At 41.8% G+C, this 18691-nt stretch overlaps 1 protein-coding gene across 1 annotated transcript in view; it reads left to right on the top strand.

Moving 5' to 3' along the window:
- DNAH11 (dynein axonemal heavy chain 11) overlaps positions 1–18691 on the top strand; it is a 372691-nt gene that overhangs the window by 188759 nt on the left and 165241 nt on the right. The window contains exons 43-48 of the mRNA XM_071215123.1: positions 1461–1611; positions 4475–4606; positions 10927–11100; positions 15862–16066; positions 17702–17867; positions 18523–18625. Coding sequence (XP_071071224.1) covers positions 1461–1611; positions 4475–4606; positions 10927–11100; positions 15862–16066; positions 17702–17867; positions 18523–18625 — 931 coding nt within the window. The remainder of the gene's footprint in view (positions 1–1460; positions 1612–4474; positions 4607–10926; positions 11101–15861; positions 16067–17701; positions 17868–18522; positions 18626–18691) is intronic.

The raw sequence follows: 18691 nt of genomic DNA, 5'->3' as shown, positions 1-18691 counted from the left end.
TTGTGAGTGGTTACTAACACCTGCTTTCCTCCGCTGCGTGGGGCTCTGTCAGCTGCACCCAGGGACACTCTCGAGGAGCCATCGTGCAACAGGACTTGAACTGAAAACCGTTCCTCCTGGACCCGAACATGTGTTGAGAGTAGACACTTTATAAATCTAACCATAGTGCAGACATAGTTGACTATTTAGTAAAACTCTCTTGGAGCCTTTTGTTTAAAGATTTATTTCTCTTCCCCTCCCCGCCCCCCCGGTTGTCTGCTCTTGTGTCCATTCACTGTGTGTTCTTCAGTGTCTGCTTGCATTCTTGGAGGCACCAGGAAATCTGTGTCTCTCTTTGTTGCATCATTTTGCTGTGTCAACTTCCGTGTGTGCAGTGCCACTCCTGGGCAGACTGCACTTTTTTCACACTGGGCGGCTCTCCTTATGGGGCGCACTCCTTGTGTGTGGGGCTCCCCTGCACGGCAGCACCCCTGCGTGACATGGCACTCCTTGTGCGTGGCAGCACTGTGCATAGACCAAGAGGCCCTGGGTTCGAACTCTCACCTCCTATATGGTAGGTGGACTCTATCAGTTGAGCCACATCTACTTCCCTCTTGAAACCTTTTGTAAGAAAATCATCTTCCCTCCATTTCTTCCGAGATACTCAAAATATGAAACTTAATTTGCATAAAGCCAGAAATGGCCATATTGGTCTGTGGAGGCACTGCCACTTTAATGTCACTAACTTCTTACCACTGCTTCTATCTTACTGGGAATGTTTTGGACAATTATTTTTTCATCTAACATTATACAAGTTCAGCCCCGAGATTGCTGTGGATGCTACTAAATCATGCTTTTTTAATTGATAAATATTATTTTATTAATATGTTAGAAATACTTAATATACTAAAATTGATAATATTTCATATGCCTCAGATTATATATAGGTATCTAAAGAAGAGCCACTTATTTAAAACACATTACCAGCTATCCGGTTAGAATTATATAAACCCAGTGGAAAAGGAGAGACTTTGAAATAGTCCCTACAGAATTTTCACTTTTTTGTTTGTAACTGATTTCGCATTACAAAATAATTGATGTCAAGATTAATCAAGAAAAATCCCAAGCTCTTTTCATAAATAAGACCTTCTGTATGAAAATAGTTTCTGTCCTTTAGGAAATGACACACTATACTTCCTTGTAAATACTTGGTAATGGCCTCCTTATTCTCTATTATGTTTGGCTTCTAAGTGCTATCAGGAGTTTCTTCTACATTCTTTTCATTAAGGTAAAAATGACCATAAAACAAGTTTTTAAAGGGCCACTTAAAAATATTTGCGGTTTGAGAACCAGAATGAGCTCACTCAACAAGTCCCTGAAGTGTTGCATCAAGCTGTGTTGAAGGGGAAAGCTTTTGACTTGGTGAAATTCTGCTTTTCAAACCTAGCGTTCATTAAAAGCTTTTCTATGTTCTTTTTCAGGTATGTGGCCAGTTGGATAGACAGAAGGCAGCATCAATCAGAAAAGGCCAATTTAACTATTCTCTTTGATAAATATGTTCCTGCATGCTTGGAGAAGCTAAGAACAAGCTTTAGAACTATCACGTCCATTCCAGAGAATAGCCTAGTGCAGGTTTGTCTTTGGTTATGCTGTTGACATTCTAGTCTCAATGTGGCAGTATGGCTAGATGAAGATGCCAGAAAGGTTTTGCTTGCTCAAGAGGACAGGAGGATTTCTGTCACTGGTAGGTCGTCCCAAGCGGCTACCCCACCCTCCTCCACCATGTTCCCTTGTGCTTTTTACAAACCTCTTTCGCACTTCTCACACTCTGTTGTCATTCTGGGTTTGCAGTCTGTGTCTTCTTCACGATTGTGAACTAGAGGACAGAGCCATGTTTTATGTGTTTTTGTATCTCCAGAGGCTCAGAGAGTTCCTAACACATAGTAGGTGCTGAGTATGTGTTCATTGAATCATTGTGCTCCTCTCAAAAAAAGTGTTTGAACATAATTAGAAAAACAAAATTCCAACAGTCTTATTTCTTTTCTGTTTCCTAAGTAGCTTGCCCAGAGAAGGTGCTCAGTATGTCTTTTGATTTAAATAAATCAATGCAAATAAAAATGTCAGTCAGCGAATAAGAGCAACCTTCTGCATTCTACCACTTATGGTGGGAACCACCAGCCACAGACCTCCCACTCTGCTCTCCTTTTCTCTCCATTCCCCCCGCCCCAAATATATTCCTCAGGGCATGCCAATCTAGATAAAGCGAGAAAAAAATTTCCCGGGAGAAATTTTTCCTGATCCTCATTGTGAGACATATATATGTATATATGATACGTTGTCATGGAAGCAAAAGAAAATTCACAGCACACAGAAATGTAGGTTGTGATCTTTATCTCAGCAGGAAGAAAAAGTATCCCCAGCCTTTTTGAGTATAAAACTTCACAAAAGGTTTACAATTAGAAACCCTTTTTTCCCCCTATAGAAACAAAATTGGTTTCTAAGTACTTTGTTACCATTAAGTTACTGTGTTACCAAATTTGTTTGAAGCTAAATTAGACATAGTCACAAGCATAATAAGAAGAGAAAGTTCAGGTTTTTGGATAATTCACACACCAATTAAGTAAACGATAGTCTTCAACAGTAATTATCTGAGGTATAATTTATTTCTGAAAGCAGGTCTGAATTTATTCATAATGAATTAATTATGTGGTTAGCCTAATTAGACTTCCTCTGGTGTAATGCTTGCAAAAAGCATGATAGTGTTCTTTCTCAAGTTGATTTGTGTATTTGTGTGATTCTCTGTGGTGCTAACTTTTTCATTCAAGAGTAGTGTGAAATAGGTCAGTAGGAATTAATATGACTTTTGCTCTCACTTCCTCCTTTCATAGTATTTAGAAATGGTGTTTTATCTTGAGCTCCTTTGCAGTTGTTGTTTTATACAGTGGTCTTTTCTGTGGTGGCAAAAATGGGTGCCAAAGACAATAGCTTAAAATGGTCCCCTTAAGAAATTAATGCACCATATTTTCTAATAAATGAAACTTCTTTACTTTTAGTTGGGTAAGGTCGATTACATGTTAAAGTATGTTTTTATTAATTGCTGGCACAAGGAACAAAATGTTTTTCAAGTACTGTGTTTGGGAGAAAATATAATAGAAGTATCATTTGAGTCATGAGAATTTTTTACCTCAATGGAGAGCGTTGCATGGATCCCCTCAGTCTTGTTGGTTTTGATCTTAGCAGTTCCTTAGAGAGCAGGGCTTCTACTCGGAAAGAGCAGAGCCCCAGCGTTTAATGTTCTTTTTCTCAATATCAAATTGGTGAGTTAGTTTTACTAAAAATTTAATTTTAAATTGGCAAACATAGTACAAGACACAATAATAGAAGTTAAGAGAGAAGATTTAAAAATTTATCATCGAAAAATATAAAAAATATAAACAACTCTGTGAAAATTAAAAGTGTTTCAAGATTATTTCCAAGATGCGTTTTCCACATTTACCATGGGTTTTTCCTGTCTTTCACGGTTAAGAAGGAAAGGCACACACACAGTCCTGACTTGCTTTATTAGAGCTTGCGTTACTCTATGTATGAGAGAAAGAAAAGAAAATACATCTATTGTTGCATCAAAAGATTGGAGGAAGGGCACCTCGAACTTGTAGGATATAATGGCAATGCTAATTATAGTGACATGTTTTTGTGCTTTAAAGAATTAGCCAAAAAATGTGCTTATACTGGTTATTATGTGGTATGGCAAAGGCCTTTCCCGCAGACCCCGTTCCCCTCGTGGCTGGCCTGATCGCCCTGAACACTGAGGGAGTTTGTGACTAACAGAGCACTTGGCCATTCCACCCCGAGTGTAGGAAGAACAAGTTCCTGAACAGCATTTCTTCCCTGGTTAAATTTAGTTTGGAGTAGAAAATATACCACCGCAGGCTAAGGCTGCCAGTCTGACTTTCTAAATTTATGATAACAGGTGGGAAGAGTTGTAGCCAAAGCACTAATGGAAAGTGGGTTATGTAAATGAGCAACAGAAGAGAAATGGCAAAACACCTGTCCATCTGGTGAAATCTTACACATTCATTCCCAGTGAGATGGTAGAGCAACATGTATCGATACAGAAAGTATATTTTTGGATTGGAAAGTGGGTGATTGAATACTATGTATAGTTTGATTATTTATTTAAAAGTGAGAATAGCTACATAGTATTTCTGGTTTTGTTTTGTTTTTTTTTACAATGGTTATTAATTGGGAAATAAAAAACTTAGTTAATTGTTTATTTTCACCAAGAAGATCAATTTGTTAAAAGTGACAAAGGTTTTCCACTATTTACTTAGAAACTGATGGCAGTGTTGTTTTTCTCTTTGCCAATATAGCAGATCACAGAGCTGGGGAAAATTATATAATTAAAGCTAAAGTGGATTTGTGGAAAAGACCAATGAACTTATTCCACTATTTGAAACAAGTTGCCCTAAATGAATAACCATTTCTTGTTCTTTAGACTATTTGTGTTCTTTTGGAATGCTTGCTGACTCCTGAAAATGTACCTTCTGACAGCCCAAAAGACGTTTATGAAGTCTATTTTGTCTTTGCTTGTATCTGGGCGTTTGGAGGCACTCTGCTACAAGACCAGGTATGTGGAGGACAAGTTTATAGGGCGAGTTTCTTTTGGGGGTGGGGATGGGTATTACCATGTTAGACCCCATGTCTTTTTGTTTTATTCTTTTTTTTTAAAGATTTATTTATTTATTTAATTCCCCCACCCCACCCCACCCCACCCCACCCGGGTTGTCTGTTCTCTGTGTCTATTTGCTGCGTCTTGTTTCTTTGTCCGCTTCTGTTGTCGTCAGCGGCATGGGAAGTGTGGGCGGCGCCATTCCTGGGCAGGTTGCACTTTCTTTCGCGCTGGGCGGCTCCCCTTACGGGGCGCACTCCTTGCGCATGGGGCTCCCCTACGCGGGGGACACCCCTGCGTGGCAGGGCACTCCTTGCGCGCATCAGCACTGCGCATGGGCCAGCTCCACACGGGTCAAGGAGGCCCGGGGTTTGAACCGCGGACCTCCCATGTGGTAGACGGACGCCCTAACCACTGGGCCAGGTCCGTTTCCCTGTTTTATTCTTATCAATCTCTTCTATCCTTCCTATTCTCTGGTAAACCTGTAACTTTTCTAGGCCTCCTCCAGGCTGACGGATCCATCCTCGACCGACAATTGCAAACCCGGCGGCAGCAGCCTGGTCTGTCTGTCTGTCTTCTGAGCGCAGGGGTGTCTATTTCCTGCTCCCTCTGAAACATCGCCAGCAGGCCTGGCAGCAAGTCACACCCGCGCCTGAGACAGAACTGCCCCCTCGGATTTGCTCCTCCTTGTCGTTCTTTCCTGTCTTCACTGATACTCACATTCCTCTGAGTTTCTCTAGTTAAAGCCTGGGAGAGATTGCCCTACCTTAGTTCTACATGTGATCATCTTCAGATGTTTTCAGCTTCACCTCAAAAATAACCATCAAGATGGCCCCTCTTCTCCCTCCCTACGGCCTTAATTCTGAAGTGTATCACTTTCAGATAGGCCTGGACTCTCCCAGGAACCTTCAAATGGACCTCCTTGACTCCAGCCCCTCAGTCTCATCCACTGTTTTAGTTTCCTAGGCTGCCAAAGCAAATACCATGCAATCAGCCAGCTTAAATGATAGGAACTTATCAGCTCATGGTTTTGGGATTAAGAGAAACCCACATCAAGCGGTCATCAAGGTGACGCTCTCTCCCCTAAGACAGCAGCCGCACTCGATCCTTATCTCCTCTGACACACTGCAGTCCACATGGGGTCCTCTCCTGGGCTCTCCCTTCTCCTCCGTGTCAGGTGGATGTTCAGTTTCTGGCTGCTCCCCCTGTGCATTTCTCTCTCTGTGTCTGAATTTCATTTTGGTTATAAAGGACTCCAATAATAGGATTAAGAGCCGTCACGACTGAGGTGGGCCACACTTTAACCAAAGTAACCTTATCAAGGAGGTCCTAACAATGGGCTCCCAACCACAGGAATGGATTACATTTAAGAACATGTGTTGCAAGGGAACATACAGCTCCAAATCACCACACCCACTCTACCCTGGGTAAGTCACTCGCCAGTCATGGTCAAGCTCAGGCCAGTTCCCCTCCATCGGCCTCGACTTCAGCTTGAAGTCAAGCTGTCAGGCCTCCACATCGTTCCTGGCATAGCCCAGTCGTGGCCTCTGATTTATTGTGGCAAACACTGAGGCAAGGGCATGCAAACATGCACGCACGCACACATGCATGCACACACACACACCACATACACAAACTGTTACACCTGCCAAAATGCAAAGTGGGAGTGTTTCCACTTTAGAAATAGGCAGACCTAGTCTCCACCACTTAGCTCATGGCATCTTTACAATAATTCTTCCAGCTCTCATTATGCAGGCAAAGTAAATCTCAGAGAGGCAAGATAACTGACACAAGGTCGCACCGATAGCAAATGACAATGTGAGAATTTTCACCCATGGTTTTTCCCAAGGCCACACCTGCCAACGTACCTCTGTACCTCTCATGGCCCTACAGGTTCTATGGGTCTCCCTGAATTTTTGCATTAAAAGTAGATGGCATTCATATTTTTCCAGGTTTCCTGGAATGTTTCTGGATATAAACAGGGAATTTACAATGTAAGACACCACAGCTAATAGTGACCATATTTCTGTTGGTTTACTCCTGATAGATCTTAAAATAAAAGGCTGATATAATCGGTGTCCTGGTTCCACTCCTTGTCATTAGGTACCCATAGCACATATCTATAAATAAATTTGATACTCACTTGGCCTCCTAGCTTTTATTTCTATCCTTTTCAGAAGCCAAATTTCCTTCTATAATCCCCGAGTACCTTCCAAAGAATAGCAGCCTATGTTGCTTTGAGTGAGAGTCAGGTATATTGCTAGATACCTTCAAATCTATATAAAACAAATTATCAACTTTTTAAATTAGAGAATTTGTGAACCTAAAAAACAATCATGCGTAATTTTCAGAATTCCCATACATCACCCCTCCACCTACACCTTGCATTGCTGTGGAACATGTTACAGACTATGAAACATGATCAGACTATTACCACTGACTACGGTCCATAGCGTTCACTTGGTGTACTTTTTCCATACACCCCCTATTAGTAACACCACGTACTAGCATTGTCCATTGGCAGGTGTAACAGTTCATGAGAGAACACTCTCACGTTTGTACTGTTAACCACAGTCCATTTTCTACCACATCAAGGCACAACTGAAGACATGTGCATTTCTCATTCTTGAAGGCCACCTGTAGAATCCCCCACCCCACCCTTCCTCCTGTTCTCCTCGAGGTCCCTCCTCTTTCAGGACTGTACAATCAGGTAAAATTCCGCAAGAAGGATGTTGACAGCGAGCGCTTTCTGTTCCTGACTCTCCTCTCCACCTATCCTCTGGCACCTGCCCCTTGTCCAGACATGGCTCCATCCACTTCTTCAAGCCAGAAGCTGTGACATCACACTGCTCACCTTCTTCTCCTGGACCCCCTCTCCCAATTAACAGTCAATGTCCCCACCATCACCATCTTTAAACTTTTGAAAAGTTTCTAGCTGGGAAATTTTTTAAAGAGGCTATGAGATTGGAAACATGAGAAGCAGGTTCGGGAAGCATTCTTAGGAATGCCATTCATTGGTTCAACACATTTGAATACCTACTATGTCTCAGAGAGACAGAGGCTTTTCAGAGGCTGTCTCAATCTTCAGAATATATGGATAGGATAGCTATGATCATTCCTCTTTTACAAATAAGGAACTGAATTTTAGGGAGGGAAGTTAACCTGCTTAAAATTATACAACTGATGACTGAGCCAGGTTCAAGTGCATCAGACTGACATTAGGACCCATGTTCTTAACCAGGGCCATTGCCAAAATGGGCAATAAATGTGCTCCCTCTGAGCTCTGGTAATCCGCCTTCAGTTATCACTCACCTGGCTTCCGGAGTAGTCTCCTCACTGGTCTTTCTGCATCTACACTTGCTGCCATAATCCATTATCCAGTCAGCAACTTTTAAAAAAATGTGGGTTGGATCATTTGCCATACTCCAGAGTTTAGAACATGTTAATGAATTCTAATTGGAATTTATAGGATAAAATTTTAAAGTTTTAATGCAATTTAAAAAGCCCGTGGATCTGGCTCTGTTTATCTCTCTCTTCTTCCTTTGCCACTATTCCCCCAACCCCCAATTTCCAGTTTATAACTTTCCAGCTGTACTGACCAGTTTATTAAATAAACCAAGTTCACTCATACCGCAGGACCTTTGAATATGCTGGCCTCTTCCAAAACAAGTCTTCCCTAACTGGGCTTGTTCTCAAGGATGGCCGCCCTGAAGATCCAATTAAAATAGGTCACCCCTGTTACTCTTGCTTATAAAAAACTTTTCTCTTTAACTTTATTATTATTTCTGTATTTATTGGCTTAACCTTTGTCTCTACCATGTATCTTCAAGTGTCCGCCTTTGTCTTCCCTAGAAGCACTATAATGACAGAGACTGCTTTCTTCCCCACCATGGAACAATTTCATTTTATTTTATTTATTTTACTTTTTTAAAAGATTTATTTATTTCTCTCCCCTTCCCCCTTACCCCCACCCCAGTTGTCTGCTCTCTCTGTCTGTTTGCTGCGTGTTCTTTTTGTCTGCTTCTATTGTCAGTGGCATGGGAATCTGTGTCTCTTTTTGTTGCGTCATCTTGCTGCGTCAACTCTCCATGTGTGCGGCACCATTCCTGAGCAGGCTTCACTTTCTTTCGTGCTGGGCAGCTCTCCTTATGGGGCGCACTCCTTGCACATGGGGCTCCCCTATGCAGCGGACACCCCTGTGTGGCAGGGCACTCCTTGTGCGCATCAGCACTGCTCATGGGCCAGCTCTACATGGGTCAAGGAGGCCCGGGGTTTGAACCGCGGACCTCCCATGTGGTAGATAGATGCCCTAACCACTGTGCCAAGTCCGCTTCCCTGAACAAATTCATTTTAGTTGAATGAATTAATGAATGGAAATTTGTCACCAACATCATTTTGCTGATGTACTGGTTAGGTAGAGAAACTTTTTATGCAAAGTATAAGTCTACGTGTATTCTGCCTCCAGAGAATGGTGCCCCATAAATAATGTCCTCTGAAACAACTTGGTTGAAGACTAACTTTTATAAGGTTAAGAAAATGTCCTATACCACAGATCTGAAAATAATTTAAATGAGCCTAAACTCATTAACATACAATGTATGGTGTGTTGGAACATGAGCTCAACTGGTGTGGAAGTTGGTGGGGCGAGCTTTCCCCTGCAAAGCCCCCCTGTCTCTCTTTACTCAGGTGTGCAGCCCAGTCCAGTATATAGTGTGGACCATAGTCCAGAGAAGTAAGGACATCAGAGTGAAAGCAAATTTATATTCTCTGGGGGAAAATGGGAGGTAATATTTTGAATAAGTTTGAGATGGTCAAATGCAGTGGACATACATGTGATTTTTAGGGTTCACCAAAGGTCACTGGGCCAGGTCATCCTGATGATGTAGAGGGTTTTGTTAGTTGCTGTATATACTTGCCAATTATACTCCTCTTGTGCAAGCCATAAACTAGCAGCAAAGATAAGCACCTTTTTTTTTTAAGAAGGTACCGGGGGGAATACATGGGAAGCAGGCACTCAACCACTTGAGCTACATCCACTCCCGCAGCTTTAACTATTATTTAAAAAAAGCACCTTCTAGTGAACAGTCTGTTCCCTGCCACTGTATCCTCCCTGGTGGACAAGGAGTGGGGTGTTTTGGGTTAGACCACTCAGTTGTGCCCTGCTAGAAACCAAGTCCATGACTTCCCTCCCCCCTCTATTGCTCGTGGCAGTGGTTCCCAGATTGAGAATTTCAAAGATCAACAATCTTAAAAATAATTTGAGAGAATGATATAGGATTGCCAGCCACTTACTCTTCTAAGTAAGAGCACTTATAAAAATTATCCTTTACTATCAACATAATTTTATGAAAGAAAGGATATTTTAATGCCAAAAGGTAAGGCTATAAGCTTAGAGTAAAGGACTATACTTAAAGTTACCAATTTTTTAAAGCATTTCATTGTTGTTGTTTTTTTTAAGATTTGTTTATTTTTCCCCCTTCCCCTCCTCCTGTCCTGCTGTTTTTCCTCTCTGTGTTGTCTTCTCTTCTCATTTTCTCTCCTCTAGGATTCACCAGGATTTGATCCTAGGGACCTCTGATGTGGAGAGAGGTTCCCTGTCAATTGCACCATCTCAGTTCCTGGTTTCTGCTGTGCTTCATCTTGACTCTCCCCTTGTCTCTCTTTTGACATGTCATCATTTTGCACTTGTGTAGGCACTGGCTCACCACATGGGCACTGGCTCGGGCACTGGCTCACCGCACAGACACACTTTCTCTTCTTCTTTTTCACCAGAGGCCCCAGAGATTGAACCCAGGTCCTCCCATATGGTAGGCGGAAGCTCTATCACTTGAGCCACGTCCGCTTCCCTCATTGTTCTTAATTTCCTCAATTTACTACCGATTGGTAAATTGGTAGCCATCCACACCTTGTCTGATAACCATGAGCTCTGGTACCTAGAATGGTATTTTACATGATAGCTCACTGGGACTTGAATAACCAAAGGGTAATTTAAGATTCTTCTAATCCTCTCTTTCTTAATTTAATAGTCATTTAAAAGAATGCATTACCTGATGGATGTGTGGCAATTATCATTTTTATCTCTATAATAGTATCACTCATTATAGCTTAATTCTCTTTATTTTTCCCCTTGGGTTAGTTACACAATCCCATGCCACAGGTTGCATCTGTTATCATGACTCTGTACCCTAAAAACCCTAAAAACACTGTGTTAAGCAGAATTTGTATGTTTTCAAAATTACCTTCAAGTCTGCTGTAAGGCTTTCTCTTACTCTCCTTAGCTTTCTGATTATCAAATGGAGTTCAGTCGGTGGTGGCATAAAGAAATGAAAGCAGTGAAGTTTCCATCCCAGGGAACGATATTCGATTACTATTTGGACCACAAAACTAAGAAATTCTTGTCTTGGGCTGATAAAATCCCCAAGTTTACCATGAATCCAGATGTACCTCTGCAGGTAGGTATGGGGAGCCTGGCAATTTTCAAGGCATGCCTGCTGGTTCAAGTCCTTTCTTTTTAGTAGACTTACTTTTTTTTTTTTTGCTTGACAGATAAATTGTTTTGATATGCTCAGCATATAACAAATTACTGGGGGAGAAGAATTTCAGCCATAGGACCACTTAGTGAGATGGCTCTTATATTTCTGCATCTTGTTTTTTCAAAATTTAATATTAATTTTTTGGGAAATCGCTTTCTTGATATTTTCCTAGAAACTCCTTGAGTTTTGTGAGAACTGAAGTTGTATTTCTGTTATTTTACTGATTTGTACTTCTCTCCTTATTGTAAATTTCTTAATACTTTCAGATATAACTTCCTTCCTCTACCCCAGAATCTTAAAATGAATGTTCAATCGCCTTCACTCATGTTTTGAACTTATGTGACACCTGGCAAACCCAAATAAATCATTCTCTGCTTTCATAGGTTCTCTTCATAAATTATTCTTCGTTTCTCCTATGTCTGTTCTTTGACCGTTTTCTTAATTGGCCTTCATTTCTTCCTGTTCGTTCCATGGCATTCTGATTCATTTTGGAGCTGCTTCTTTGTTTCCAGAAGTGTTATGTAAGTGGTTCCTGTTGTACCAATTTGGACTTAGATAGTGTCAGATAACAGAAAGCACGCTCAACAGTAAGTACGTTTATCATTTCACAAACAAGGCCTTCTCCTGTAGGGGATTAGTTGTGTGAGCTGGTGATGTCAAGGGCCAGGCCTTCCCGTCTTTCTGCTCTGTTTAACACTAGCTTCAGGATGGCTCCAGTGGCCCAGGAGTCGCTTCAGAGGGAAAACGGGACTCTTTCCTATGTTTTTATCAAGAGTAAGGAAACCTTTCTCAGAGATCCAAAGGAGGCCTTCTTCATCGAACTGCCCAGACCCAGATGACCACCCACCTATAACCCTGCCCAGGCCAGGGGAGTGGGCTTGGCCTACTTGACTGACCATCACCGCGCTGCCGGAGCTGGGCTGAGCGTCCCCGAAGCACGTGACTGTGTGGAGAAGGGGTGGAAAGTCGAGCAAAGAGGGGCTGACAGGGAGGGGAAAGTGGAGAGATGGGTGTGGGGGGAGGCAATACAATGTCCACTACACCTACGTTATGTGTTTTAAAATCTGTATGTTTTTGTTCCATCTACTAGACTTCATATACCTACAATATTGTCTAGCTGCTTGAAAGTTGAGAACTAGCAATTAACCAAAAAAATGCTGAAGGCTAAACACTGGTATCACAAGGTTGACACACCTTGTTAATGATAACATTTATGTGGCAGGGAACCACTGAGGAGTTTGGGGTCTTCAAATGTGGTTATTTGTTTAACAACCTCTTAGCATATTGGCAGGGGACCGTAGCGAGCTAGTAATAAGAGCAAGTACTGAATATTACATTACAAAATGTCAGACCCTTTTCTAAGTGTTTTATATAGGTTGACTTTAATCCTTACCACAGCCTTCTAGGGCATGTATTGTTACTAGACCTTTTTTAACATAGGGAAAACTAAGGCAAGAAGAGATTGAGTACTTACATCAGCACTAAGTATACGATGACCAACTGCCCCACTTGCCCAGCACTGAGGGAGCTTCCAGGATGCTTGACTGTAAATTGCAAAGCCAGGAGTATCCTGGATAAATCAGGGTGAGTCCATCACCTTGTCTACTAGCAGAGCTAGGTTTGAAACCCAGGCAGCCTGGTCCAAAGATCACACTGTGAATTAGTGTTCTGTGTGGTAGGTAAGTTGGAGCGCAGGCTCTGGGCAGACTTGGTATGTATCGAAGCACCACCGCTTACTAGCTGGCTGTGTGATCTTGGGCAAGTCCTCCGTGCTCCCTAAGCCTTTCATGTCTGATACGAAAACCCTAGCAACATTTTCCTTTCCGTTTGTTCTGAGTATTGTATGACATAATGCATGCAAAGTGCTTGGCTCAGTACTGGCCATACGCTCAGCTGGAAGTCTGATATATTGTTCATTATTGATATAAACATGCGGAGAGGGGCTTATAACCAGATCAGAAGCAAATGATGGCAATTGACAGCAAGAAAGGAAAAAAATTGTGAACTGCAGCTCTAAATAAAAAATGGAAAGTCTAGGGCTGCTTCGTATAGCCCAGAACAGTCTCTGCCTTTCAGTAGGCACTAAGAGTATCACTGAGTTAAACTAGGCTCTAGAGTAGATGTTCATGATCATGAAGGTGATCCTGAGCAATCTAAAAAATATTCCATGTGTTCAGTATATGCTACCCAAGTAGTGAAGAGCTCGATCCTTTATAGAATTTATGCTTTTTAAAAAAGATGTGAACAATATGAATCCTTGCAAGTGTTTTTCTAATTTCCTCACCAGGAAATGCAGCCAAATTGTCAACTCTCTTTTAATCACTGTACAGGATTTTTAAAAATAATTAATTAAAAAAAATTTTTGAATAGCTTTAGATGACATAAATGTTACATTAAAAATATAAGGGATTCCCATATACCCCACTCCCTCTGCTTCCTACATAAACACCTCTCATTAGTGTGGTACATTTGTTATAATTGAGGAACACATATTGAAGCATTGCTACTAACCACGTATTACAGTTTATGTTATAATTTATACTCTGTCCTGCACAATTTTGTAGGTTATGACGAAATACACAATGGCCTGTATCTGTTACTGCAAGGTGATACAGGACAACTCAAATGTCCCAAAAATACCTCCATATTACACCTGTTCTTCCCTGTCCCATCCCTGAGACTCTAATGGCCACAAGTTTTGTTGTTGTTGCTATTTTTTGTTTGTTTGTTTGTTTTTAGGCACTGGGGCTGGGGATTGAACCTGGGACCTTGTAAGTGGGAAACCGGTGCTCAACCACTAAGCCACATTGGCTCCCCTGAGTGGGATCACTTGTTTGTTTGTTTTTGTTTTAAGGAGACGCCAGGAACTAAACCCAGGACCTCCCATGTGGGAAGCAGGTGCCCAACTGCTTGAGGCACATCCTCTCCCCAACTGTGCAGGATTTTATGGCCTGCATGCCTCCCTCTTGTTCTGTTATTTTATATATATATAATATATATGTATTATATAATATATATTATATAATATATATTATATATATTATATATATAATATATAATAATATGTTCTGTTATTATATATATATATATCCCCCCCCCCATTCTGGTTGTGTCATTGTCTTTTTTTTCATGCACCACTGTGCTACACAGGGGCCTGTGCCTCTCCATGCAGGTCTGGGGAGCTTTTTTCATTTTTCATCAGGAATCCCAGGGATCAAACCAGGTCCTCCATATGATAAAAGGGAGCTCAATTACTTGAGCCACAGCCACTTCCCCTGATAATATATTTTAATCTATGTTCTCCAGGTCTGATTTTTATTTGTCATCTTCATTTTTATTGCATTTCCCATAGCTAACTCAAATTCTTTGGAAACTGCTGAGGCTCAGGGCCCAGCTGGCACATAGACAGTTCAGAGATTCAAGTCTCTGAGCATACAACAACCCCAGCTTACCCAGTCAGCTAACAGGGAAGTGAGGATGGTCAACCACCACACCAGGGAACCAAGAGAGTCTACAGCTGCAAGCAGGAGAATTCCATTCATCAGCCATGTGGGATCTAAGCCCCCTCTCGATTTAGAGGTGGAGTGGACATCGCCATCCCAGGGTCCTCAGGATGGAGGAATAAAATATGGATTAGAGTGGACTTATGATTTTCTACTGTAGAGTTATTGTGACTCTACCAATGGAAGAAATTATATAATTGATGTGGAGGCAGTGGTCACAGGAGTTAGTGAAGGCAGGGAGAGGGAAAAAGAGGTGTAATATTGGGGCATTTTCAGGACTTGGAGTTGTCCTGAATGCTATTGCAGGGACAGATGCAGGACATTATATATCCTGCCATAACCCACTGAATGGACTGGGAGAGAGTGTAAACTACAATGTAAACTATAATCCATGCCGTGTAGCAGTGCTCCAAAGTGTACTCATCAAATGCAATGAATGTACCACACTAATGAAAGAAGCTGTCGATATGGAAGTAGTGGGGTTTGGGGTATATGGGGAAGCTCCTATATATTTTAATGTAACATTTTGTGTGATCTATTTATCTTTTAAAAAAAATAGTTAAAAAAAATCTTTGGAAAACAATGTGCTCTGTAAATAAATAGTCAATTTTCAAAACAGGAAACAACTTATAAAAACATTAATAAAACAATATGTGATACGTTTCAAATGTGATTTGTAGTTGTGAATACCCTGCTAAATAGCCACTGTTTCTGCCCTAAGTTGGCCTCTCTTGGTACTGAACCCCATGCATTATGCCTAATCCTTTGTTACTTTATTTTACTAAGCCAAGGAATTGCTACCGGTGTTCATTCGTGTGTGGCTTGTCTTTCCAAATGTATTGTCAGCTCTTGAAGTGTGGTGGGCAGTTTCTTAACCCTATTCCCTTCCATGTCTATTACAAGTTTGGGCAAAGACTAGGTGTTCCATGGAGTACTAGAACTGAATTGGGAATTATAAATCAGTTGCTTATGCTATGGCACTTTGACATTACCCAGTTTTTCTCCTTAAGCTATGTTGTCTGAACTCTGGCAATTCAAAATGAAAATTAATGGGTTCTCTCCTATGGGGTATTAAAGTAAGAATTCTTTCGGTCTCAATTCTTTGGTGACTGCGTTGGTTCAGATATAAAATTCTGAAATGCCTGTTTGACCGTGTCTTGCAATTTTTTTTTTCCAGACAGTTCTTGTTCACACATCAGAGACAACTCGTCTCAGATATTTCATAGATTTGTTGCTTGAAAAAGGAAAACCGCTAATGCTAATCGGAAATGCTGGGGTGGGAAAAACAGTCTTTGTAGGTGACACACTCGCAAGTCTCTCTGAGGATTACATAGTATCTCGTGTGCCTTTCAACTACTATACAACATCCGCGGCTCTGCAAAGTAAGTTTTTCTCCTGTTCGTATTCCAGAAACAAGAAATGAGAAACTGTCAAGGCTGGCACATGCAGCCCAAAGAGATTATTCCATTCTCTTAGGCTTTAGACATTCTGCTTTGGCCTCAGATGAGCCTTTACTTACCACCCTGGGTAAATATAATTTGTTTAAATATTCTTGTGGTTTTACCTTTCTGTGTCACTCATGGCTTGATTTGGGTTATTACCCTTTTGAACCATAAGAATTTACATCAGCAATGTCAATTCCTTTGCCTCTCAACTGTTTGGTTACTTTTAATTAATTAATAAAGCTCTAACAATCTAAGAGTCCACTCAAAGAGGGGTGTTCTGGTTATTTTTTCAAGTAAACAAGCATAAAAGAATAGACTGAGGAGAAATTCATTAAAACTGTATTGACAGGGAAGCGGCTGTGGCTCAATCAGTTGGGTTCCCATCTACTATGTGGGAGGCCCTGGGTTCATGTCTCGGGGCCTCCTTGTGAAGGCAGGCTCGCCCGCACGCCGCAGAGTGCTGCCAGTGCCGCAGAAAGCCGACTCAGCAAGGTGACACAACAAAAAAAGGGCAGAAGAGCATGCAGCGAATGGACACAGAGAGCAGACAGCAAAACAAGCCACAAGGGGGGAAAATAAATAAAAAATAAATACAGACAAAGAAGAACACACAGTGAATGGATACAGAGAGCAGAGAGCACACAAAAGCTGCAAGGAGAGGGGATAATAAAAATTAATTAATTTTAAAAAATGTATTGACAAAATTACAAGGCATGGGCCATCAGTAAATCTAAGCAACATGGTGAGAGTAATTTTAAATATCCAGCAAGCATTTGGAAATGTGGGTCTGCCACGTGGAAGAGGTGTTTGTTTGTTTATTGTACACTCATTTGTTTATTCCTCTATTCTCTTGTTTGTTTAATAAATACTTATTTCTAGTAGTAGTCGTCAGGGATACAGCAATGAATATGACATCATTCCTTGTTTTCAGGATACTTACTGTCTGGAGAGGCAAGTAATTAGATACTACAGCTCAGACACACACTGTTCAGGACTTTGTACACCTGATGTGCCCTCAAACATTTCAAGTCAGAGTCACCTAGGCAGATGAAGAGCTGTACTTTATTTATACAATATTATGTCCACAGTACACTGTCCTTCCGTGCTCTCCACTCTGGTGGCCCAAGAAGAGCAGTGTGGAGACTCTCCAAGCTCTTTCTAGACTCCCCCACAAGGGTGACGGGGCAGGACTAAGGAGCCCAGGCCCTGGCCGGCCTGGCCATGGGCCCTGGATTGGTGCACGTGTAGGGCAGGAAAGTGGGCAGAGCAGCAATGGAGTTGTCCCAGCTTTGATGGGGACGCGGCCAGCGTGATGTATGCCGTGTGCACTGAGGTCCAGAAAAGGAGGTGCAGTGAGACCTCCAGCAACAGGAGGTTGGTTAACAGGAGAGCAAAATGTAGAAGGAGATGGCCAGAGACACGATTCTGGTATTAACCTGCAGAGTGATGACACCTGAAACCGTGGAGAGGCTGAAGTGTACAGAAGATGGCTAAAAATAGGAAAAACGGGCTGAGGACAGAAGGTTTGCATTCTACCAGTGCTTGGTGGACAGAATTATCTGTTTGTTTTAGGAATTCTCGAGAAACCTCTGGAGAAAAAAGCTGGTCGTAACTATGGGCCAATAGGAAATAAAAAAATGGTGTATTTTATTGACGACATGAACATGCCTGAAGTGGACTTGTATGGCACTGTTCAGCCCCACACGCTCATTCGCCAGCATCTTGATTACGGGCACTGGTGAGCAGTTTTCTGTATTTTGTTCTCTACCAAAGTCTACTCATCATTCTGGACAGATGTTTTAAAATAGACTTAGCACCAGCTTCTTACTCTCCTGGGGAGCTATTTTTGTAATAACCTTGTGGGTTTACTTTTCATCATATTAAATGGGATGGCTTCCCTTTGTGTTGTTGGAAAAAGTGGATTGAAAGGCATCCTGAAAACATCCAGAAGTCATGTCCTCTTTAAGCATTAGCTCCCACGTGCTCATTTAAGCTTGCCTTATTCTGTGGGGTGTAAGGATCTGGTAACGCGTGGGCTTGGCCATCTGCCGCTCCTGGGCTGTTAATTACAGGAGCGCCCCAGACTACCCACGGAGCCCCCCAAGGGTACATGATCGTTTCTGATCAGACACCGAGTCACATGAGAATCAATAAGCAATGAAAGATTGCCTTGCTTCAGCTCCAGATCTCGATTCTGGCATCAAAGAAGCCGAGTGACTTTCTGTTTTCCAAGCTTCAGGTATTGCGTCTTTCAGATAAGGCCAACAAGGTCAGCCTCACAGGGTGATTGTAAAGATCACAGGAGACACATTATGGGGAAGCCCTTTATGTACTTGTGGACTTTATAATGTTTCACCTCAAGTTGTTGGGTTTAAGGTACGATTGTCTTTCAGGTACGATAGACAGAAGGCGATGCTGAAAGAAATCCGCAACTGCCAGTATGTGACTTGCATGAACCCCACCGTGGGCAGTTTCACGATCAATCCAAGGCTACAGGTAAGGTGTTAAGTTCTGCTCTCCCCCAAATATCCCCTAAATATAATACTCAGAAACTGGAGAGTT

Source organism: Dasypus novemcinctus, chromosome 5 (genome assembly GCF_030445035.2).
Source record: "Dasypus novemcinctus isolate mDasNov1 chromosome 5, mDasNov1.1.hap2, whole genome shotgun sequence".
NCBI lineage: Eukaryota > Metazoa > Chordata > Mammalia > Cingulata > Dasypodidae > Dasypus > Dasypus novemcinctus.
This window is presented reverse-complemented; position numbering and strand designations above follow the sequence as displayed.